The following is a 24,877-nucleotide window of genomic DNA, read 5'->3' on the forward strand; positions in this document are numbered from 1 at the left end:
TGGTGTTCCTGGTATGGGACCTCCGCCCCTCACCTGGTACTTGGCCAGCAGCTTGCTCCTCCAGAGAGCATGGGGGATGTCGTGGATGGAGAGGCGCAGGTTGTGGTAGCTGTCCTTGAAGGGCAGGGGCTTGGGCTCCTCCAGCAGGTACCCGCCCAGCGTCCGCTCCAGCTCCAGCACCTCCTGCGGGCAGCAGGACCAGCAGCGTCAGACCCAGGAGGTGAGCAGGGGCTGCTCCTCTCCCCCCTCCAGACCCAAAGCCAAGCATGTCCTGGCAATAGCGCCAAGCCCAGAGGGCGTCCTCCCTAGGGGAGCAGCCTCTGCCACCCTGCCAGCAGCACCAAGAACCTGCCAACTCATCTCACACAACAGCCCAAGCTGCAATCTGAATTTTATAACACGTGAGCATCCTGTATGTGGCTTTGTAGTCCTCAGGCAATGCAGCGGTCCAACGCAAAGGTCACACACTCTAGAACAGTGCCGCCCAATCTGGTTTTAACACCATCCTGTTTTTACAGCCACAGCTTCTAGGAGAAAAATGCAATCCAGGAACCAGAGCGCTGCCTACATCTCCACCTAGAGGCACCATGGCCATCCTGACACAGGTCACGGGGAATTCAACAGGGTTGGTTCAGCCTGGAGAAGACTCCAGGGAGACCTTGTTGCCACCTTTCAGTACTTAAAAGGGGCCAATAAGAAAGATGGGGACAAACTTTAGCAGAGCCTGTTACAACTGGACAAGGGGTGATGGTTTTAAACTAAAGGAGGGAAATTCAGGCTGGACATGAGGAAGAAATTGTTGGCCCTGAGGGTGGTGAGAGCCTGGCCCAGGTTGGCCAGAGAGATGGTGGATGAACCATCCCTGGAGACATCCCAGGCCAGGCTGGACGGGGCTCTGAGCAACCTGAGCTGGTGGAGATGCCCCTGGACTGGATGAGCTTTGAAGGTCCCTTCCAACCCAAACTGTTTGATGATTCTATGAAACAGAGACCGCACAGGTGGTCCAGGCAGCCAAAGCATCCAAACTCCAGCCCCTCACGCTGCACTTGATGCTGTCAATGCCACAAACCCTCACAAGGAGGGCAGAGACACCTGCAAGAATAACAGGATCTACAGAAAATTGAGGCAAATCACAGCAGCAAGTGTTTTGTGGTGTTGGTTTTTTTTTTCCCCGCATAGGAGAGAGAAAACCCACCCACCAGCAGCAAAACCTCCCATGTAATGTCTGCAGAAAGGGGGCCCAGCACAGGAGCTGAGCAACAGCCTCATTGTTTCCTTCAGAGAGGGTGAGGAAGAGCAGGGAAAGCAGTAAACATGCTGATTATTTCACCATAGTCACTTTGCAGGCTGTTGCATCAGGCTATCTGCTCCCTGGGGCAAGGCCATCCTGAGAGGGACCAGGCAGCCTCTCACCACCAGCTTCAACAGCTTTTGGGAGCAGCCCACGCTGGCCTCACAAGGTGATGTTACCTTCAGAGCATCTGGCGTGTCCTCCAAGCAGTAGACCTTGAGGCTGTACTCCAAAGAGGTGCAAACGGTGGGGGCAAAGATGGCCAGCTGGAGCCTCTTGATGGCTGACCTGGAGTAGGACTCTCCTACAAAGACGTAGGTGCCAAGCTGGTCTAGCAAAACGTGGCAGGACTTGGCTTCTAGCTGGCAGTAGCAGGGAGTGTTGAGGGTCTCCTCATCCAAGGTCACCACCTCCTACACGGAACAAAGTTTGGTGGTCAGCTCATCATCCATGGGCATGGCAGCCCAGAGCACCCCAGGAGAGACATCTCCAGGTGTTCCTCAGCCGCACCACTCGCAAGGGGTTGTGTCCCACAATGCTTATGGTCCCCACTGGCTGCAGGAGCTGGGTTTCCACTTTACCTCCCAGTTTCCCTGGTGGGACTGTGTTTTCAGTTGGTAAATCCAATCTGAGGAGGCGACATCTGCACAGTGGGGAATGGTCAGGACGACAGGGCGGCACAGGAGCAAGCCAGTGGGTCCACAGCTCACCGTTGGGCTCAGCACTGTCTGAGTGCCTTCGGAAGGTAGGCTGGGATGGGAGAGGGGACACCGGTCAGAAAGAAAGCCTCACAGTGGCCAACAAAGAGCAGAAGTGCAGGTGGTGAGGCGTGACTTACAGGGCGCTCTCTGCCTTGTTGAGGACCAGGTACATCTCGTAGAACTTCCCCTGGGGGATGGCCCCGTGAGGCACCAGCAGGCTCACCCCTGGCATGGCACACAATGGTGTTAGTCACCACAGGAGGAAGAAGCCACCATGGAGAAACCACCCCTCCACCTTGACAAGTGAGCAGTGAGCTAGAACAGCTCTGGAAAACCCCAGGAGAAACATCTCCAGATGTTCCTCAGCTGCACCGCTTGCAGAGAGGAGCCACACCACTGCAAACTGTGGGTTGGATCCTTTTGCAAGACACTGGCCCTGAAACGATGGCAGGGCAAGCCAGGAAAGTCCCAGGGGATTGTGACCTCCAGCCTGAGAAGACTGGCTTAGCAATGGCTTGCTGCCTTCCTCCCCTGAGCCACCTTTGGGCTAGCAAAAGGCTGCTCCTGGCAAGCAAGTCTGCTAGGACAAGAGCAAGTCCTCGATCATTCAGCAGCCCAACACACCCTCCTCCCCAGCCCAGGGCTTACCAGTGCCTGGGATGGTGAGCCGCCCACCCAGGTAGCCAAACGTGCCGCTGGCACTGTAGCTGTGCTCCCGGGGCAAGCTGAGAAGGTGCTGGGAGCCCAGGCCTTTGCTCCGCACATTCGCAAAGTGGCTGTCCCTGGTGTTGTCCCCCGGGTAGGTGCCAGTGGTGGGGACCCCGCCGAGAAGGTCTGTTCCATCGTGGAGCCCCGGTGAGGAGGAGGTGGTGGAGGAGTTGTACACCTTGATCTTGAGGTTGGGGAGAGGGTCGAGAAGGGGGGAGTTGGTCATGGGGATCTTGTCAGAGGAGTCCTGCAGGGCGTACATGGGGCCACGGTACACCCCAGCGCTGGCTGTCAGGTCCGGCTGCATCGAGGGGTGCAGCAGCTGTGGGTTGTCTGCAGGAGGAAGAAACACGGGTGGGATGAAGATGGCAGAAGAAACTGGAAGATACACCCGCGAGAAGGCCTCCTTGCCCAGCAAGGGATGGAGGAGGTGCAAGGCATGCAGCGGGCACAACGGGTACAGTGTTGGGCTACATCTGTCCACCTTCCACCAGGCACTTGGAAGGGAACTGCTCAGTACCACGAGTCAGCGAGAAGCAGCATCCTACAGCAAATTCCCACTTTGCCCTGACTCCCACCATGAGCACCTGACCAGCTCCATGGAGCTCACAGCCTCCAAAAATCAGCATATTCCCCTCAAAAATTTGGGCTGGGGATCTACCAGGGACCCGTCTCCTACTGTGATTTGCAGCTTGACTTCCTTTCTGCCTGGTCTCAAGCTGGTGAGCAGAAGCTCCATGGGCTATGGCTCTTACCATGCCGGGAGGTCTTGAAGTTGACGGGGTGGAAGCCTCCAGTCAGAGCGGCTGAGGAGTCTGTGATGTCTGTGTCGAAATCGCGGCGTCTCCTCCGGTACACCACCACCCCCACGGCCATGAGGATCACAATGAACACAAAAATGGCCACCACCAGCCCGGCGTATAGGGCCACGTCACCTGTGGCCTCCAGCACTGAGAGGAATTAAAGAAATGGAGGCAAAAAAAGGAGCATTAGATATGCACATCAAGACCTACCGGTGCTCCACAAACCCACCACTACCTCAGGACACAGGCACGAAGGGGAAGATGTGTACTGGGCCTGCTGGAAAGGCTGGGGCAGGAGGATGGAGGGTGTTTTCTAAGAGTGATCCAGAAAGCAGAGCAATGCCGGAGAATGAGATGGAGGTGAACCCCTCAAATCTTTGGAGGACACCTCGGCACGGCTCCTGTAAACTTTATGTGAGCACCAGGAAGCCGAGAAACATTAAATTTCTATAGCTCAGATCCATGAAGTTATCAATCCTCACATCCTAACAGAGACAACCCTGAGGAGTAAACATAATGCTTATCCATGCATCTCATATATATGTGCCTATCCAGGAGGGTTGTCACTTTACCTACACAGACACCCCTCAGCTTCCCCATCTTCCTTTCCCTGGCTCTTGATCTTTAAATACTTTATGTATTTTGGGTACATCTACCCAGAGAGGAGAGGGATGAAGAGTGATCTCTTGGTTTCTATGGTTTCGCGTTGGAGTAAAGCCCTGTCCTAGGCCTGGTGATCTCAACTACATTAGGTCTATGTCATTTCGGGGAGGTGTCACCTTGTCCCCAAGTCCCCCTTCTCCGGATGCCAGAAACAGGAACCCTGATGTCCCCTGGGACCCAAAATTCAAGGAAGAGAGTCCTTGTGGGGTGGGTGATGATGCCTGGAGCAGCTGTGATGGGCTGCATCATGGTGCACCCAAGAACTGCAGGGAGCAAAAGGGGGACAGGAGCACAAAAGCAGGTTGTATTTATAGCTGGAAGCAGAGCAGGTGATTTAATATACACACGAGTTTTGGGGTGGGCTTCAGCTGCTCCCTCTTCCCACCCTGTCCTAACCCAGCTGCTGGGGAGCCTTGCCATGGATGCGACAGAACGAAACCAAAGCAAACGCCTTGCAAAGAAACAAAATGGCCATGAAATGAGCACTTACGGTGGCTTTTGGGTTCGCTTAGAACTCTTTTATCTGTTAGGAAAAAAGAAGTTAGAAAAACAAAAGGTGAAGGTAGTGATGGTGGGATGAAGATGAGATGAAACAAAAGCTGGGGAGGGGGGAAGCCAGGGCATCGTGGGGAGGGACAGGAGAGCAGCATTGTTCCCCTGAGCATGCAAAAAGCCAGGGAGATGCATGGTGACAAGAATGTCCCCATGTGCAGACAGCCCCTGGGGCACATGTCCCCAGCTAACCGGAATTTTGGGCATTTCTGGCTGCAGCAGCATTGAAGGGGACAGCAGTGTCACACAGCAGCAGGTGGCAGCATCGGCTGCTCAGCCCATCCACAGCGTACCCACACCATTATTTTTATTATTACTACTGGGTTTTTCATAGCTGGTGCTCCAGGGCTCCTACCAAGCAATGATCCAGGCCAGATACTTGCATGGCGGGGCTGAGACACCCCCCCGGCTTACCCCACTAACCACAACCAGCTTTATTTCGGCAGAAACCCCAAACCCGGTGCCGCTTCAGAAGGCTTGGTGGGACACGTAGATCCCACCAAAAGATTCCCCAAGCCTTTATTTCTGCTCAGAATTAGCTTTGGAAAGTCTGAGTCTGGTTATAAAAACCTTGTAAAGACAGAATTTCGAAATGAGGTGCCAGCAGCACTGCTGCCCAACCTGGTGGCACAGCCAACAGCAGCATGGCCAAGTGCCAGAGCACCACAGCTCCCAGCGTCGCCTCCACCACCCATCCCTGCCTGCCTGCCCCTGTACTCACTCTGCAGGCAGAGCCCGTCGGTGCAGTTTTTGGAGTCGAGCAGCACCCCGCTGCAGTCCTTGCCACCGTTGCGGGGCGCCGGGGCGGCGCACTCGCGGCTGCGCCAGTGGGTGCACTCCGTGCTGCATGCTGACCACTTGCTCCACTCCGTCCAGGCGCCGTCCACTGCAGGCCACCAAACACAGGCATGTCGGTACCCCCCTCGGCACACATTTCGGGGCTTGTGCCCCAGTGTTGGCATGTATGGCAGCAGAAAGCTGCCCATGCCCATCTCAGGGCTTCCAGAGCATTATCTAAGCAAACCCAGCCCTGTTGTGTCCCTGTAGACACTGGGGGTTGGAGTAGATGACCTTTGAACGTCCCTCCCAGTGCAAGCTATTCTATGATTCTGTGATCTCCAGCTTGGATCCTTGAGTCAGTTTTGGGCCACCCAGGACAAAAAAGAGCTTGAGGTGCTGGGGTGAGTTTAGAGGAGGGAATGGAGCTGGTGAGGGGCTGGATCACAAGTGTGATGGGAGCGACTGAGGGACCTGGGGGGTCCAGCTGGAGGAGCTGAGGGGAGACCTTCTCGCCCTCTATAACTACCTGAAAGAAGGTTGTAGCATGGAGGGTGTTGGTTTCTCCTCTCGAGTAGCAAGTGACAGGACAAGAGGAAATGGCCGGAAGTTGCACCAGGGGAGGTTCAGATTGGACATTAGGAAAAAATTCTTAATGGAAAGGGTTGTCAGGCATTGGAACAGGCTGCCCAGGGAAGTGGTGGAGTCACCATCCCTGGAGGCATTGAAAAGACATGTAGTTGAGGTTCTAGGGACATGGTTTAGTGCCAGTGTTGGGTTAATGGCTGGACTCATTCTATGCTTCTCTTGGGTCTTGGCAGACTGGAAGATGCTTCACACTGGTCTCCCGAGCCCCTGTCTCCTTGGGGAGCACCAGGAGAACAGCTGGACCATGCAATGTGGGGGACAGGCAGTGTGGGCAAGGTTTCTGAATCCCCCCTTACCTGGGCAGAGGGTGGTGCAGGTGATCTTCTGGAAAGGCTGCCCATCACAGAAGGAACCACCGTTGAGTGGCGCAGGGTTGGTGCATGTCCGGGTGCGCTTCTGCCAGCCCCGGCCACAGCGGTTGTTGCAAGGAGACCACTCGGACCAGGTGGACCAGCCACCATTCACTGCAAGAGGAGATGCACAGCGTTAACACATCAACAGAGCCCAGTTCAGCAGGGACAGAAGCTTAGCCTAGGGCTCACCAGGTCCTCTGCGACACCCTAGAACGGCTCTCTCTCCAGAAAATCACACCACAAGACTCCTTCTCGTGCCATGCACCCCATATGCACAAGGTGCTCAAGCCCGCTTTGGTCCTTTTTCCACTTTGCAAATATTTTTGTGCCTGGCCACAGCAGATCTTTGGTTTCTTAGCAAAGTTCAGCCAAACACAGCTTTTCAGCTGCCTTGAAAGACAAAGCAACTCAGCTGCGTCCAACATCCAGCCACCTTTGTAGCCAACCGAGAAGGTCTGCAATTACCAACACATAATAACCTCTCCTAATGGCCTGCGCAAGCAGACATGGGGTATTACACCCAGTTTAATGTAATGCCCTGGTGGGGTTCGCTCCTACTGCTCCCAGAAAGTGCCTGTATTTCCCCATGGCTTGGAGACACGACCAGCAGCACAGGTCCCCTCCCCAAGAGCAAAGGCTGGTACCGTAGACGATGACAGCAGCTGTGGTGCTCCTGCGCTTGGCCACGATGTTCTTGGCCATGCAAGTGTAATTAGCAGTGTCCAAGAGCCGAGCTTGCTTGATGATGAGGTTGTGATCGATGGTGATCAGGAAGTTGGTGTCCTGGGTAGGATCAATGACATCCTCGTTCCTCAGCCACTCCACCTAGCAATGCAAAGGAAGGGATGGGGAAGGACGGTGATTAAGCTGAACAAGAACTGAAAACTCAGCCAGGAAAGCACATAATGGGTTTTGGTGGAAATCCCCATCTCACATGCTCCCCACCATGAGGGTTTCCAAGGACCTTCCAAAGCTAAGCTAGGACACAACTGCTTAACTAGGCTGCTTGGGAAGGGTGTGAGTCAATACTGGCACTGAGTGTGGGTGCGGGCACTAGCGAGGACAAACACCAGGTTGGAGGGGCCGGATTAATCAGCCCTGATGGAGAACGACAGCCCCAGACCAGCCTATGGCCTGCCCCAAAGCCTTCCCCATCTTCGTTACCGAGACCACCAGCATCCTCAGCACCACAACCTTTGGTGGTCAGTCTTGCCTCTGACTGTATTTATTTGGGCCAAACCAGGCCTGACTGGGACATGTTACTGCTGTTTTGGCCAAGGATGGGACATTGTGGTTACCATGGGAGCTCTCCGAGCTGTGGGGAGGGAAAGCGTCGCTACTAGGCTAGGGAAACCCATCCATATTGAGTTTTCCAGCCCTTGGCTCTCACTTGTCACTGCTCCCCTTCAGACAAGTCATTGGGTGCTTCCTCATTAGATTGTCCCTCTGACAGGTTAATGGCACACCAGGAAGCACGGGACAGGGGCGCAGAGAAGGTGCAGAGGTTACGTGTGTCATTAGATCTCACAATCACAGATGCACTGCCCCAAACAAACAATTCTGCTGAATAATGAAAGCTGAGAGCCTTGGTGTGAGGCCGCCCACCACAGCTACAAGCTATCTGCAGGGACATGCCCCATCTCTCTCCAGCTATGGCTGCAGACCTCCGGGAGGTGATGTCCCTTCTTTTTGGGCGCCAACCTGCTCACCTCTGCCTGCGGCACCCCCTCGGGCGGGCGGCACTGCAACAGGACCTCCTGCTCCAGCGGGACCTCCTTGCCCAGTGGTTCCTGGTCAAAGTTCTTCCGGAGATCTGGAGGGGGAAGGAATACCCTGGGGTTACTAAACTGCTGTGGAAACAGGGCAACATGCAAAACCTTGGAGGGGAGAGAGCATCGCCCAGACACCAGGAGCACACAAGTAGGGAAATGCCTCTGGTACAGCACAGCTGGAGCAAAACATGTCCCAGAAGGAAGGAGCTGAATAAGCATCTTCCTGGGGGGATTCAGGACAGCACGTGGTGCCTGAGCACTATGCCCTTCCTCCTTCATGCACTTACAAGCTTATAACCCTGCCTGCCTTTTCCTTTTGGGGCTAAACTTCAGCTTCACCATCATTCCTCTCCCCCTCTGGGCTCTCTACACCAGGACCGCTCTTCAAAAAACAATATTTATACAACCGCTCGGCTCCCACCAAACCAAATCCCCAAATTTCAGGACTCCGGTGGCTTGTTGTGTGGCTCTGCTGCTCCTGGCTGAGCCACGTGCCAAGACTTGCCGGAAACCTGGCTATTGCACCCCAGTTTCAAAATGGGGAACGGCCACTGCGGGAAAGCCAGGCTGGCTCAGCAAGGGGCTCCTGGTGTTTTGGGTGAAGCAGAGAGGCCAGAAGCCCTGCAGAGCCCCCAGTGATCTGGGGACATGGCAGGATCCCACTCCAGAGCCTTGAAAGGAGCAGAAGCATCACTAGATGGTGCTGGAATCCTCTGCTACAGCACCCAGACCTCTACAGCTGCAGCTCCCATCAGCTCAGCTCATCTGCTCAGCTCCGAGAAACACCAAGCCCTTGGCTGGGGCTGGACCAGAGAGCTCCCTCAGTAGCCAGCCCTGTGCCCTGTCATATTTTTCCCTCTTCAGGGTAAATCCTTCAGCAGCATAGCTGATACACCAGCCACCTCTGTTTTGGATGACATGCTGGATTATTAGCCTTCTAATAGCAAAATCTGTTTACGACTAGGGAAGCCTGGCCCTTCTCTCGTAGCTTTGCCATCTCATTTGCTAAGAGAGCAAATTCAGCCGGGTAACAGCCTGATTAACTCGTCCTTAATCAGGCTGACACCCGCAAACAGCAGCTTAGAGAGGTGACATATGACAGCAGGGACTCCAGGGACATGGAGTCGCTGATTCAGGCAAAGCGTGCAAGGTGCTCACCGTCAGGTTTCTAACGAAAATAAAGCAGCAGGAAAAGCTGAGCACACTGATGGGCAACGTGGGTTTAACCCAGGCTGGTCAGGATGATGCCCATTCAGACACAAAGCCAGAGCTGGGATGGGGAGATAAGACCAGGACAAGGATGGGTGACCTCCGACTGATCAAAAAGCACTGTTTCACCAACTTTTGGAGATGGAAGGGTTGTGTCTCAGCCAATATGTTGCATACCAGGCACTTACATGCGATGCGGACGTACGCGCGGCGGCTCTTCGTGGTGCCCGCCGAGCTCCAGGCCACGCACTGACACCAGTAATCTTCTAAGCCAAAGAGCTCCTCCACCTGCTGCCGGGACACCTCGATCTGCACCTCCCGCACCAGCAGCCCTGGAAGGGGACAGGGACAGCGTCAGCTCGGCAGGAGGGAAACTGAGGCAGCACCCGGGAGGAGGGCTTCTGGGTGCACAGAGCTGGAGGATACAAGCAGCGGCTTGGAGGCATCTGAGTTTGTCATCTCTGCAAATCACGGAGATTGTTCTTTCCAGATGGTGACTTGGACCTGAAAGCAGGGGCGCAGCTCATGTGGAGGAGTCTTGTACAGGACCAGCACACCTTCACTGTTTCAGGAGGCACCACCCTCCTCCATAAGCCCCTCCAACACCAACATCCCCATCCCTGCCCAGACCCCTCTCCAGCCGCCAGGTTTGAAGGATGCCTCCAAGGCGCTGCTGGAGGGAGAAACCATCTCTGTCAGCTGCCATTTAAATAAAAATATAACACGATAAATAAAAGATCTTGAGGAATGTCACCCAACGACAATAGTGTTTCATGCCCGCTGAGTCCAAAAAGCGTTACATGCCTCCATGAAGTCTGCCAGGACACCCTGGCCACGGCAGGGGTGCGATGACAACGGTAGTACCGCCACGTCCAGGACACGGTCCCCTGGACCAAAGGATGCTGTGTCTCACCTGAAGCATCAACCCCTCATGGTGTGGCCATTGCCAAGGGCAGGAGGGACTCGGGATGTATTTTTCCTTATTTTCAGCAATACCTGCCCTTTTTTTACAGCTTCTATTTATAAAAAGACCTCAAGTTAATGGCAATAGAGAGCCGCAGATTCCCCAGCTGTAATTTTGTTAGCTGGATCCCAGCGCTGTGAGGAGCAATTACCGTCTCTCTGACACCTTCCTGTGGAACAGCTGACAAACGGGCCCCAAGGAAATGCAATTTATTTTGCCACTATTAAGAAGGGGGGAAAAAGAATAAAGGCATTTGGGCTGAGCACTTTTGGCAAAACGAGGGATTTACAAGGAGCCAGGACAGCGGTGGCTCCAAATCAACTCCTGTCTCTGCAAAGCCCGGGAAAGTTCTGCAAATGCCCCGTAAACCCTGAAAACAAAGACTCCCCAAAGCTGTAGGCTGAGCTTACAGCTCACAGAAGTGACTCTTTAAAGGGCTTACAGGAATCTAACCACAGCCGCTCCTACCAACCGCCCCTTCTTGTCCGGCTGAATTATCCTCTCTGACTTGGCCTATTTTTGCTTTCTTCCGCATGAAATGGTTTGGATCAGAGGCAGTCGGAGCATTATCGAGCCCGGCTCATTCCTGACACGTCATCCTCAAAGTTGCCTTTTATTTCTATGGGTTTTTTTGTTTAAAGGTCCCTTCTTCCAAGCTTTTAACCCAAGATACTTAAACTACAAACACCTCAGCACGTTAACCCATCGTGGCCGTGCCCTTTGCAGCAGCTTTCCCTGGGAACGACAGGCACTGCAAACGCAGATTGTTTTTATCACAGCAAACCATTTTGGTTCCAACTCCCTTTTTCTTGGGCAGATATGCTCACGCTGGAGGAGTTTTACATGCACGGCATCACCTCCACACCGAAGGGATTGGCGGTGTGTCCGCTGATAGCAGCAATACCATTTTTGAAGCCTGGGTGAAAAAGATGCGCACCGTTTCCTCCCCAAATTGCTGGCACGCGTTCTGCATCTGCAGACTGGGATCTGAGAGGGAGATGCTGGCCCACAGCAAATGAATCCCCACTATGGGATGAGTCGTTCCCCCCCCCCCCCCATAAAGTTTCCTCTGAGAAACAGGGTAAGCTCACACTGCATAACTTTCTGCTCTACTGTGTTTTCTCCAGCCTGTTTTGCTCAAGAGTTGTGTGAGGCAGGATATTTGGTAAGGAGTATTCACCCAAGAGGCTGATCAAGCAGTAGAGGCAGAAATATAGTGTTTTTTCCACACCGCACATCCCTAAACCGTGAAACTCCCTGCTACAGGATGCTGGGATGATCCAGAGAAGAAACGAGTCCTAACAGCACTTAGACACATTAACAGGGGCAGAATCCATCTGGAGCTGGACCACACTGCTAAGACATCACCACCAGTCCTGAATCACAGACTGTAGGGAGCTGGGAGAGCGACAGAGAAGGCTCCATAGCTCCATCCTCGTCCCGGTTCAATGCTCTTCCCCCGAGCACCCACCACTGCTGCACACCGGGCGCACAAACCTTTGGCTCGACCCAGCGCAGCCACACGTTATAAATAAATCAATAACCCCTGGGCGATGGCTGCTGGGTCACTAATCAGCACTGACTTCGCCCTGGAGCAGAGAGGGTTTCCAGTCTGGCCTCGGCGAGAGCTGGGAGGTGGAGATGCAGCCTGAAAGAAACGGTGCTGATGATGCTCCTAACAGCTTCCAGAGAAACAAGGGGACAGCCTGCCCGGGTGTTTTTGGCTGTGCTGCACAAAGAGGTCCTCTGGAACAAAACCACCCTGTGAACCCATGAAGCAGGTTTAGGAAAGGCTCAGAAAGCCACAAGGAAAAGAACTTATTTTCCCTTTGCAGAACAGGTTCAGAGATGCGCCCAAGGAAGGACCGGCTCATGGCTAGTGCTGGAGGAAGAGCCCAGGAGATGATGGGAAAGGGCAAGGATGGGGAAAAAAACAGACAAGAGGAGGCTCTGTAAAAGCACTTGTACCCGTCCAGGCTGACAAAGTCTCTCCTCTAAGCCCAGCATGCCCTCTGGGGCCAAAGCCACAGCCATGCAGACCACCTTGGTTTAAAGCCTCCTGGGGACCAGGGATGCCGCACCCTCAGGGATTTGCATGCATGGATCTTATGTGGGAAACGTGATCGTTTTCCCGCCTCCTCCCAAATTTAGCAAATCTACTTGATTACATTATATATCCAATCCCCACACCTCATTCTTACGCTGGGACGTTTCAAAGCACAGAGTAAGCAGCTCTGCAGCGCCCAGTCCCATGGAATCAGACACTCTCTAAAATGCCTAAACCACACGCTGGTCCCCCCATTTCAGGCCACCAGTAGCTGCCTAGTCTTCCAAGGCAGGGAGGAGCTCATCTGCCATTAAAAGACATTTTAACCCCTACCTGCAAATGTTCTCATTACCCGTTCAGCAACTAATCCCTTTGCGAACCTGAGTAAGCTGCTGGCCTTTGCCACCCCTCGTGGCAATGACTCCTATGTCTTGATCAGGTACTTTTTTTCATCAGTTTTAAACATGCTGCCTTTCAAATCCCATTTAATGACTCCAAATCCTGCTAAGGGGTAAGCGTGCAAGCACACCAGCTGACTTCCCCAGCCTCTATAGGGTGTGGAGACCCATTCAATCATTGTAGTGCTTTCATCAGCAGTCCGGAAAGGGGCAGCTCCTCTGCTAAAATTCACGGCTGGTATGGAAAGGGAAACATGGGCTGAGGAGGTGGGAAACACAAGAGTGACCTCAAGAGATTGCACTCACCTGGGAATGATACAAAAAGAAATCGAAGAGATCCGCTGGTGGAGGAGAATCACCTCCAGCATGGATGTGCAAGAGAGAAAAGGGCAGAAGCTGCTGGAAAGGAGGGAGGGGAGGGGTGGGCAGTGGGATGCCGGGGTGGCTTTGCTCACCGGTGACCTCGTCCAGGCTCTCCTTGGTGACGTGGTCGTTCTGGTTGACCCACTCCCCGTTGCATTTGAAGTAGATCTGGGTGGCTGGGTTGGCACGGCACACGAGCTCCACCGGCTTGTTCTTCACGATGTAGGCGTCCTGCGGCTCCAGCAGGAAGTGAGGGAGGGTCTCCGCCGGCGCCGAGGGGAAGGAGTCGGGCAGCACGTCACTGTACTCCAGCCCTGCCAGGGGATCGCGAGGCACCATTAGTCCCATCCCAGCGGGGACGCAACTCCTCCCTGTGCCGCTTCATCCCTCCCTTTCTTTCCCAGGAGCACCCAACGTGACGGTGTCACCAGCAGCCCCTGCTGAGGATGTTCCACAAAGCAAAGAGAGGGCTGCAGCGTGCATCCCGGTTCTGCCTGGGTACCAGCTCCCCTGTCCGCAGGCCAAGCCTAAGTGACTGTAGAACCATAGAATAGTTTGGTTGAAGGGACCTTCAAAGCTCATCTAGTCCAACACCCCTGCCATGAGCAGGGACATCTCCACCAGCTCAGGTTACTCAGCCCCATCCAGGGCTGTCTCCAGGGATGGATCTTGCTAGAGGAGACAACCAGAAAAACACAAAACCAAAACCAAGTCCAGGGATGGCGATTGGGACACAGAGAGGCTCTGGGGGGCTGGTGTCCCCCATCCCATCCCAAGCCTGCCTCCCACAGCCCTGAGGAATGTACAGGCATGCTCCGAGCACAATGAGCAGGGCTTGTGCTGGGAACGGTGACCACAACGCAGCACGAATCTCACACATCTCACTCTTTGGTGGAGCCACGTTCAGGATCTCACCCCCCGGCCCACGCGTGGATCTCAGCATCACAGGACAGAGGGAGCACCAGAGCCCGCACAGCCCATGGGGACCATGGAATCATAGAACGTCTCGAGTAGGAAGGGACCCACAAGGATGATTGAGTCCAAACCATGTCCCTACATAGGACAAGCCCAAAATTCACCCCATGTGTCCAAGGGCATCCACGTGCCATCAGCCCAACACAGGTGAGCAATCGCCTCCAGAAAACATCACCCCAAAACACAATCAGGATTCCTACCATCCCACCCCAGAAACCAGAAGGGTTCAGCGCCCTTGTGAGTTGCATCTTACTGCTTGTTTGCTCTCAAAAGCTATCGAAATGCAAGAATAACTAGAAAAAGAGGTCAAGCCAGGCCAAGAAAAAGTCTTGCAAAGGGGCAAGGACCTCAGTGCTCACCCAGAGACATAATCCCTGCGGAGCGGGAGCCTCACGCCCAGCACTGGTTTGAGGAGATGCTGTGACAGGCACCAACGAGCATCTGCAGCATCCCACGTGGCAAACCCATTCCCGCCATTTTGCCCATAAAGATTAAACCCAAATATCACAGGACTGATAAAACACACACACACACGCTGGGATGTGGCTGCTTAACCTGTTGTTTCTGGGCATCTCGCTAGCAGTCAGGTCACATCACAAAGCTTTTTTTTAGTTAACATCTAAAAGAGTTATGAGCTTTTCCTCCTCCTCTCTTCCCCCAGCAAGAGCTGTGATTCTCAACTCCAGGCACTGCAGCGTGTGCAGGAAAACAGTAAATATTCCCAGCCCTGCGATAACATCTCCGGAGCTGGCAAGGAGGAAAGGAGCCCACTCCCTCCGTCACCCTTGGCAAGAAGCGACGCTGCACGGACAGCACCAAACAATCCCGAGACGGAAGGAGGTAAAACCACCATAAAATAAATCAGATGCGTCAATAAAACAAGATGACCAAGCTGCCTCCCGAGCAAAAATCAGTACGGGGAAAAAAAACACACACGCAGGTCAGTCGTTTAAAATCCATTTAGGAAAATTGACTTTCCATTTCCATTTAACACAGCACTAAGGGAGAGCGGTAGGACATTTGTCATAATCCATTAACTGCTCTTTTGGAAACAATGAATTAAACTCCGGGCTAATTTCTTTCTCTCTGGCTCTTCCCCGGTTCTCCACCACCGGTTCCTCCTCCAGCTCATTTGCAGACCTGTCATTTCCCCAGTGTCTCATGGTGGGCATGGGGATGGGGGTGTGAGCCCCCACCACCAACAGCCCCACGCTTCTTCCTGTGCCCACATCAGGCCCCACTCCCCTCTCCTGCTGAGCAGCCTCTTATTTGTATCACAGCAGCAAATATCACTTTTTTTCCTTTGTTAATTTACTATTCAATTTCGCATCCACTGAGTTGTTTTGTTGCCTTTTTTCCATGCCACGAATCTAAATTCCCTGGCAAAGGGGGCTGGCAGGAGATAATGCAACTGGCAACGGAGGCAGCCAACAGAACTTCACTCCCAGGCTGGTGTGAAAACCTCTCCGCAATGATGCTCTCTCCCTGCATCCCTGCAGCACGCAGCCTGCAACGCTGGACCTGAGCTTGGCGGCCAGGAGAACTACTCCAAGATATATTATCCCTGCCTGTCATGCAGGTATCGAGCTCCCCATTAAGTTCTTCTTCCACTTTCTTTTCCCCCTTTCTTCCTATATTTGTGTTTTTGCCCCAACCATGTATACCACCCCGAGACGCAAGCGAGGAGTCCTGCAGCCCACCTGCCACCATAAGGGTGACCCAGGAGGACCCGACATGCCCAAAGAAGGTGATTTTCAGAAGGATCTTGCCCTTTGGGGCTCGTCTCTGGCAAAGTGACACTCCAAAGCACATGTGCACCCAAACTGTGGGCAAAGAGAGGTCCTCCTCCCCCAGCTAACACCAGGGACACGTTTCCTCCCACCCTGCCAGCACTAAGCCAGGCTTAAGTCACCTGAGAGGATCTGGGAGCAGGGAGGGGATGAGTCACAGCCCCACAGGGATGGAATTTGCACATTTGTGACTCACCCGTGATCATGGGCAGTGGGACGGGTGATGCAGTGAGAGCAGAGCCACCTCAGTCCCCCAGCGCAGGGTTCGGGGCTGAAACGCTGCCAGTGCTACCAAAAACTTGCCAACCCCCCATCGGTGGGTCCCCCGGGCAGAGGGGCTGCCCAAATCCATGCTGGGGGTCTTGAGCTCAACATTTAAGGCTTCTTCTCCAAGCAGGGACAGAGAGTTTGGGGAGGAGCGGGGTGGAATAGGGTGCTCTCCCCAGCCACGTCCAGCATTGCTCTCAATGGCTGTAGAAACCTATCCAGTTCAAGGTTAGAACTGCAAACACCTGAAGCTTTAAAGCCAGGAGCCATCTTAGCTGCTGGGAAAGTTAAATCCTGCAAACTTACAACAGCTGAGAGATCTTTCATTTGTGGCCAAGAGAGATCCAAGGCCAAAAAAGCAGCTCTCACAGGACATAGGGGAAAAGATGATGGTTTTTTTCATGGCAGACTCACAACTGGGGCCATGCCACAGAGCCCCAGCCCCACCAGGGAGGCTAATTCCTCCACCCAGAAACCAAAGAAAAGCATGTGCAGCTGCGCAGGATGTTCAGCACCAGCAAGATATGGCCACTGGTGTTTAAAGACACTGGGAAGGAATTAAGGCAGAGGAACAATGGGGACTTTGGGTGAGAAAAGGGAGGAGAACCACGCTGGGCACATTCATCCTGTATTGTGTGCTAGAACAATCTTCTCCCGTGATGGTCTGGAGGTGGCAGGTTGGGGAGCCAGCCTCAGGTTGCAGGGATCCCCTGGGATGTTCCAATGGTTTTAACACCAGCGAAAACCTTGTTGGCAGGAGGGTTTGCACGGGTGCTTGCAAGGGGCCAGCCGTAAGCAACACCTTGGGAAGAGATGCTTTCACCCCCATGCGAGGTGACAATTTGGCCCGTTGATGGGAGGAACGGCACACATGAGAGACACGCTTTTGTAGGCAAAGCCAAGGAAGGAGTCTCGGACTGCCCGCACTGCCATCAGACAAGCAACAAAACACCCAGCAGTGACAAACTAATAAATATCAGAGACTGTACAACTAAACCCTGAAGCCGGGAGGATGAGGATGGTAGGAGCAGCGAGTGGAGAAAGGAGGAGGGGAATAGTCACCAACGACTTCTTTCCTCTCCAGCCTCTTCTCCTCCATCCCTCATCACACATTTTAATCTGATGGGGCTGAGCTGGATTATCCGCAGCATCTGTTCCCTGGGGGGTGACCTGCAGATGTTTGCAGCCAGCGTTTGCAACTCAGTCGAAGATCCACGACCCAAATCAACCACCACCACCCATCTTTACAGGGAGCAGCACCAGAGCCAAGGTCCAGCATTTACCCCCCAGCATCACCCCAAACACACAGCATGGGGGATGATGAGCCCAGAAAGCAATTCCCCTTGCAGCAACGGCCGAGCCAACCTCTGCAGGAAAGCGTTAAAATCCTCTCCTCTGCAATTGTTATCCCTCCAAATATTTGGAAGATTACAGGAGCATTAGCGGCAGCGAAGCCTGGTGCCCATCACCCACAGCCACGCATCCCACCGGGCAGGCGGGAATGCGATGGAAGGATTAAGTCGGGATGGCAAATCTCGGTGGCGGTGGGCGTTTAACCCTTTCTGCCTCCAGCTCCCCCCATCCACGCCTGTCTCGGGGCAAGGATTACTTTACACAAAGGCCCGAGATGCAATGGTTAAACCCATTCCCGCCTGCCAGGTGGGGAGAAATCCTCCTGTAGAAATGAGGAAAAAATCTGACAGTTTATCTCCAGCATGGGAGGAGACAACCACCTGCCTTCCCCACCCCCCGGCTCCGGAGGGCATGCTGGTGGGGATGCTCTGGCAACCGGCTCCGGAGGGCGAGCTGGTGGGGATGCTCCGGCAACCAGCTCCAGAGGGCAAGCTGGTGCGGATGCTCTGGCAACCGGCTTGGCTCAAGGAGGTGTCTGAAAGGCTGGAGCGGGGCTCTCCTCCCACCCCGAATCCCCCCCTCCTGGTGCCTCTGAGAGAAACATATGAACAGGCTCATTTAGGGATTAGCACTGTTGCCATTTAAGCTCCAGCAAATTGCGATGCCGGAGCCGTGTTGTGTGTTGCTCCCATGCCAGAATGCCCGGTAGACTGAGGGCATCCCCACTGCAGCCCTGGCCGGATGGAGGGACACCCCCGCTCCAGCGAGGGTCATCCTATGGGATGCAGTCCTCACCCCACTGCATTTCAGTCCATCCGGAGCTCAGGGAGGAGCCAGCATCACAGCCCCGGGGTTCCCAAGGGCTTCCCATCACAGAGAACCCTCCTGGGATAATCTCAGGTCCAGTAGTAAAACAAAGCTGAGATCTTTGTCCTAAAAGCACCCTGAGCATCCTCTCTCCACAAAGCATCGTCCTCTCTTCCCCGAGTATCCCCTGCTCCTCCCTGCTCCCCATCGCACAAATTCAGCCTCCCAACACACAGCGCTGTCACCAAGGAGGTGCCAGCAGCTCATGGCACCTCCAAAGGCAAAGTCTCCATGAGGCAGAGCAGTGCTGTGCAAAGCACAAAACCGCCTTCTCCGGGGACGCCTCTGATGCCCCAAAATAAAGGGTGGCACTGGGTTTGGAAGATTTTAAGCCACTGAGTGACGTTTCCTCCCCATCTCCCTCCCTGCTGCCTCCTTGCACAGAGCCAGCACAATTTTGTTCCTTCAAAACCATCCAATTTGTTCAAAGCAGGTTTAGCTGATGAAAGCAAGATGCAGGAGATGTAACACACCCTCGGCACTGCTGTCCCGAGGGCTGGCGTCACCCCTGAGCCCTTGCTCAGAGCTCGCTGATGTAACCCCCGGCCTCATTAACTCAGCTCAGCGCTCATTAACATGTCCCTCTGTGGGAGGGAGGACAGAGAGGACGGGTGGAACTGACCTGAGCTGCCCACAGATCCAGCCTCAGGGGGCCAAAAACTCAGCACAGCATAGCAGGGCAAGGACAAACAGCATCTCATCTCCAGCCCCAAGCGAGGTTGGGTTTGGATGTCAAAAAGCTCCAGGGAACGTCCAGCCATTGATGGGTGCCCATCCCCATGGCGTCTGACACCACCCCCGGCACCCGCAACGGTAACACAGCAAAGGTCTGCATTCTCACCAAGCTTTTAGTAATAACTAAATTTGGAAAGAACCACTTAAACCTTTTCTCCAAAGCATTTCTGCCAGACAAACCAGCTCGTTTTCTTCCATCGATTGCCCTTTCCTGCGAGCTTCACGGTCCCTCTGCATCCCTGCCAAACCCGGCATCATCCTCCAGGGTAAATCCAACCACCAGCAAGCCCCGTCCCTCCATCCCATCACCTCCAGCTCCTCCTGGAGCCCACCCAGCCTGGGACAGGGGACAGACGGACACCAGGACAGCATTTCACATCCCAGACGGGTTAGCAGATTCCCCCGGTCGGTGGCAGGCAAAGGTTATAATTAGCGAGCATTCCTCCCCAGCCGGGTAATGAGGGGGTGTGCCCAGCCAGCCCTAATTACACCCTTGGAAAAAAAAAGCAGATGCCTCTCCCAGGCAAATGAAAAGCCTGCAGCTGGCCGCCCTGCCTGAGCACCTTTATTAACCGGGACAGCATGGGGAGAGGGGGAGGAAACAACAACAAACCACAGGAACAAAGTCTGTGCTGAGAAAAGGGTGGGAAGAAGGAGCTGGGCAGCACCAAGGTTGGGTTTCTGCATGCTACGGCCTTATTGATCAGAAAACACTTAACCCCACCAAAAATAAAAAACCTAAAAACTATCTTGCACTAAATCCCCAGGTCAGGCTTTTGCAAGGTAGCCCAAGAGGAAAACTAAAAGCAGGGTGTTCTCACACAGGCCATCCCACCGCCACATCCCTGAGTATCCCACCGCTGCATCCCACTGCCACATCCCTGAGCATCCCATCAACACATTCCTGAGCATCCCACCACCGCATCCCCGAGCATCCCACCGCTGCCATCCCACCACCAACGTATCCATGCAGCTCCGAGGGTCCAACCCAAATCCCAACCACCACCATCCCCGGAGGAGAAACACCCAGATCTGTCAGCTGCTTCCCTTACTGGGAGTTTGGAGGAGAGAGATTCATTCTGTTCATTATGCATTACGCTGGAGTATTTATGGAGCCACTACTCTTTTGTTTATCTTTATGATTATGATAATCAAAGGCAAAGCCTCCTGAGAAGTGTAAACAGCTGAGATCCCTTATGGTACAAACCTCTTCATTTTTCATTATATAGATTTATAACACAGCACAGGCAGATTGTAGTAAATTGCTCCTGATTTCTGGTTTTAACAGAGCGGAGCTGTGAGCCCTGAGAATCCCCATAAATACCCACGGAAAGGAGAATGAATTAAAAAAAAGATCAAGAAAGAAGAAAGGAGGAGGAATTGTGTAGCAAATCCACGTTACTCTCTATTGTGTTCGCTTCTTTTGTGCTGTTTTACACATTTCCTTCGGGGAGGTAGTTATGTTTGAAAACTATCTCCAAATTTCATCTAGCACCAGTTCTCGTTGCGGGCACAGACACTTTTCTTTGTGTTATTTTAATTCCATTGTCACGGTACTCTTGCATAGTTTGTTCTGTTTACCGAGCTACAGCATTATATTTAATGGATATAATAATTATATGAACTTTTATTTGCTTTGGCTCATAAAAGAAAAAAGCCAACAGCAGATAATGCCGTAATAGGCTGTTTATTCACATGTACCACGTGTGCTGTGTTTCTGTTGTGTAAAGAATAACAATTACAACAAGAGAGAGGGGAAAAGAAAACAAGGAACAAACAGGGACTTGTTGCCCCAGTTAACGCCAGAAAGTCCGAGGAATTATTAATTATCATTCAAACTGCAGTAAATCAAGTGCAAGATGCAATCTCTCCCTGGAAAAAAGAGAAAAGAAGTCTCCTGTTGAAATGAGCAATGCAGTTTTCAAATGCTAACTCCGTGAGAAAGAAACTTGCCGGTTTTGCAGACAGAAACTGATTTCCCCTTCGCCCAAATTACATACATATTTAAAAATGTAAATTCACCAGCATTCCCTCTGAGAGTGCCATTGCCAGGCGGCTGGTTTGCAACATTGGGTGTTTGGGGGTTTCTTTTTGTTTGTTTTTTTGCCCTCCCATGTGTAAATTTGGAGGCGACTGCCCTGGCTTTGGGCATGAAAAGCAACTTTAAACTGGCAGCAAGCAGGGCTCCAAACTGCCCTGTGCTCCTCAGGAACAGAAGGATGCTCCGCTGCCCTCTGAGCACCTCAGCTCCGAGCATCCCTCCCTGGACCATGCACATCACACAGGGAGAGGAGTGAGTTTCACCCTCTGAGCACCCAGATGCCACACATGCAGGGGGAACACCCTGGTTGTGACCTCTAAAAGCGGCTCACAAGGTTTGATGGCTCTGGCTTTTCCCAAAATTCAGGGAAGGAAGAATATGCATGTCCCACCCCAATGAAGCCAATGTGGGGAAGCAAGGGGTGGCATGAGCCCAACAAGGTAAAGCCAAAGTTTAGGCAGCTGGCTGCAAAGCAGGGAGATGCAGCGCACAGAAGGAGGCTTTTTTGCATAGTTTTTGTCTTTTTCTCACTCTCCTCCCTAAAAAGCCACTGGAAGGATGCTCCCCACCACCCCCAGCCAGCATCGCTCTCCACAGGCCCCTTGCCAGACGCAAAGCTTTTCCCACTCTTCTCCCGCATCTCACTCAGCAGCCGGCATGGGCTGGGAGCATCACCTGGTACCTGCATCACCCGCTGCCGGGTACCTGCATCACTCGGTACCCGCATCACCCACCGCCCGGTACCTGCAACAACCAGTACCTGCATCGCCCGGTACCCGCATGGTACCTGCATCACCCGCTGCCCGGTACCCGCATGGTACCTGCATCACCCGCTGCCCGGTACCCGCATCGCCCGGTACCAGCACCACCCACCGCCCGGTACCCACATGGTACCTGCATCACCCACTGCCCGGTACCTGCATCACCCGGTGCCCGGTACCCGCCAGGTACCTGCATCACCTACTGCCCAGTATCCGCATCAGCCGGTACCCGCATCATCTGCCACCTGGTACCTGCATGGTACCTGCATCACCCTCCGCCCAGTACCCGCATCACCCGCCGCCCAACCCATGGGCCAGCATCATGTCCCACCCCACAGGGCATCCAAATTCAATTGGGGAAGGTGCTCAGTGCAACGCTGTTTTTAAATAATTTTCGTAACTGCATTATTTTTTAATCATTAAAAAAAAAAATACACAACAAAAGGTCCACTCGATGCGCCAAATTCTCCATTAATTCAACTGGGGGAGGAACATCACAAGAGCAGCTGATTAAAGCCCCTTTATTAAACAGTCTTTAAAGTTGCCCTTAATCTTTCAGATTTGTTGCTATGATCAAAACAAAAAACAACCAACCACCACAAATGGAGGCTGGAAATATTTTGCTTTTCTTTGTCCTTTCTCTGCCCTTTTCTTCCCTTCGTAAGGGACAAACAGAAGGGGGAGGGGAGAACAGGGATAGAAAAAGATTTAAGAAAAAAAACTAAAAATGAAATAATCCCTTCCAATGCCGAATATCAAATATTAAGACTCCTCTCTCCCCGCTCTTTCAGCAATATCCCTATTAAAGAATAAAAAGCCCAAACAATCAGCAAGACCGGCTTAGACGCCAAGGCTGCCCCATCCCCTTGCCGGCGCTGCACTGTAATCCCCACAGCCCTCAGCAGGTACCCCAGCCCAGCACTCGGTTTCCCCATCGCAGCACGGACACAGGTCTCCAGCCAGTTGCAAAAGGACTTTAGCAATTACCCTGATTAGTTTTATTCCTTCCTCTCCGAAGGCCAAAGCCAGCTGGGCTCCTGGCACTGCACACCTGCTTTTACACAGCAAAAATAAGAGATTCCATTAAAGCTGGGAGGTGCCTGGTTTTGGTGCCTATCTCTGCCTGACATTGCCTCCCGCACCAAAGGGAGAAACACCCCATGCTCCAGAGGAAGAAAACCCCTACAAAAAGCAAAATCTTTTCCCCGTTGCTCCCATTCCCACCAGCAGTGAGGTGGGAAGCCGTCGGGAGCTTCCTAACGTTGTTCGGCACCTTCCTCCCCTCCTGCCCTCCCTGGCATTTAAATACCACAGGACCCCAAGCTGCCGCAGCCTGTTTCTTCCTTTCTCACCACTGGGAATTTCCACCTTTTCTTCTCAGACACAAATCATATTCCCACGGCGCTGAGTTCCTCTTTCCTCCCTTTGTCCTCCTTGGTGCGCACCAGCTCTGGCCCATGGACCAAACCCCAAATGGCAGGGTGGCCAACCTCCCCCGAGCATCCTCCCCTCTCTGCATGGGTGGCACTGGAGCTGCCAGGGCTGAAAGTGTCCCAGCTTTGGGGCTCTGCACCATTCTACATGGCAGGATGCAACCTCTCACCATCCCCAGCGATGCTGTGACCTCTTTGGACCTACACGTAGCGATACACCCAAGCAAGCCACGCTCCCTCTGACACCTTTCCCTCCCTTCCTTCTCACTCGATGCTACAGATATCAGTAAAAATCACCCTAAAATATCAGGATGCTTGCTAGTGAGGCACAACACTCAAATTACATGAAGTACAAATTACATGAAGTTTGGGGTGCCGAATCCAGAGGCTTTATGGTGACAAACGTGCTGAGCATCTCTAACTTCAAACGTGGCGTGTAGCGAGGATGGATGCAGGACACACTGGGCAGTCTTACCTGGCTCTTATAGGGATGGGAGGCATCATTCAGGGATGTGAAGCAATAGAAGTGATCCAGAAAGGTCCCCAAGAGAGAAGGGGCAAAGGATCATGCATATCAAGCATGGGGGAAACGGGAGGAAAAACCACCTTGCCCCCCCAGCCTGGTCCTCTTCTCCTCTCCATCCCCCAGAGGCTTCATTTCCATAAGTGATGTGTTCTAATTGCTTTAAATACACCATGCTGTGGGTAATCAGAGTCATTAAGTGACCTCTGCTGGGGAGGGCAGGCAGGGCTGGTTAGGACCCCCCCACCCCGGCAGAGCCAGGGGCACGCTCCAGTGTCCCCAGCGTGCTGCAGCCATGCAGTTTGGCTCCAATTTGACTGATTGGGCTCCAGGGAAGAGCAATGTGCTCCCTCCTGCCCTGCACCAGGACTCGAGCTGCCACCCCATGCCTGTGCCACAGCGGGGATGGATGCTGATGCTGCATGGACCCAGCGAGCCTGGGGCTGGTGGTGATGCACCAGCACCTTGAAAGCCTCCAAAGCTTCCCAAAATGGCATTTCTGAATGCAGAAAATAGGTACTGCCCCATGCTCATCCTGGAGCAGGGTGACAGGAGGGAAGAGTCGGCTGTCACCACCCAGGGGACACCAGCCTTCTGGGCTAAGCCACCAGCCACCCAGCCTCTTGGATCCGCTTCCTGGCAGCCCCACAGCACCCAGGGATGTGTTAAGCCAAGGGGCTTAGGCTCAGAAAGCCCCCACCAAATTAACCCTGTCCTTGCCAAGGGACATGCCCACCACCATGCAACAGGTTCAATCCTGACCAGATGGCTCATCTATGGGCAAGGTTTCAGCTGGGGCTTGCTTGCCAAGGAGGTGGTGGATGGGGCTAAGGATTCTCTAGCACCTTCCTGCAGGTCTCTCCCTGCTCCTGGATAGATGAGT

General features: G+C 53.4%; 1 protein-coding gene across 3 annotated transcripts in view; it reads right to left on the reverse strand.

Moving 5' to 3' along the window:
- The window catches only part of UNC5B (unc-5 netrin receptor B), a 51,892-nt gene that overhangs the window by 3,930 nt on the left and 23,085 nt on the right, over nucleotides 1-24,877 (reverse strand). For 2 of the 3 annotated variants that reach the window (XM_065067990.1, XM_065067988.1), the window contains exons 2-14: nucleotides 13,342-13,563; nucleotides 9,666-9,809; nucleotides 8,206-8,309; nucleotides 7,141-7,321; nucleotides 6,440-6,607; nucleotides 5,440-5,604; nucleotides 4,657-4,689; nucleotides 3,456-3,650; nucleotides 2,641-3,033; nucleotides 2,130-2,217; nucleotides 1,873-2,041; nucleotides 1,471-1,704; nucleotides 34-183 (exon numbers count right to left, since the gene is read on the reverse strand). In XM_065067990.1, the coding sequence (XP_064924062.1) occupies nucleotides 34-183; nucleotides 1,471-1,704; nucleotides 1,873-2,041; nucleotides 2,130-2,217; nucleotides 2,641-3,033; nucleotides 3,456-3,650; nucleotides 4,657-4,689; nucleotides 5,440-5,604; nucleotides 6,440-6,607; nucleotides 7,141-7,321; nucleotides 8,206-8,309; nucleotides 9,666-9,809; nucleotides 13,342-13,563 (2,246 nt within the window). The remainder of the gene's footprint in view (nucleotides 1-33; nucleotides 184-1,470; nucleotides 1,705-1,872; nucleotides 2,042-2,129; nucleotides 2,218-2,640; nucleotides 3,034-3,455; nucleotides 3,651-4,656; nucleotides 4,690-5,439; nucleotides 5,605-6,439; nucleotides 6,608-7,140; nucleotides 7,322-8,205; nucleotides 8,310-9,665; nucleotides 9,810-13,341; nucleotides 13,564-24,877) is intronic. The other variant, XM_065067989.1, reaches the window with a different exon arrangement.

The sequence above is a fragment of the Columba livia genome, chromosome 6 (genome assembly GCF_036013475.1).
Source record: "Columba livia isolate bColLiv1 breed racing homer chromosome 6, bColLiv1.pat.W.v2, whole genome shotgun sequence".
Classification (NCBI taxonomy): domain Eukaryota; kingdom Metazoa; phylum Chordata; class Aves; order Columbiformes; family Columbidae; genus Columba; species Columba livia.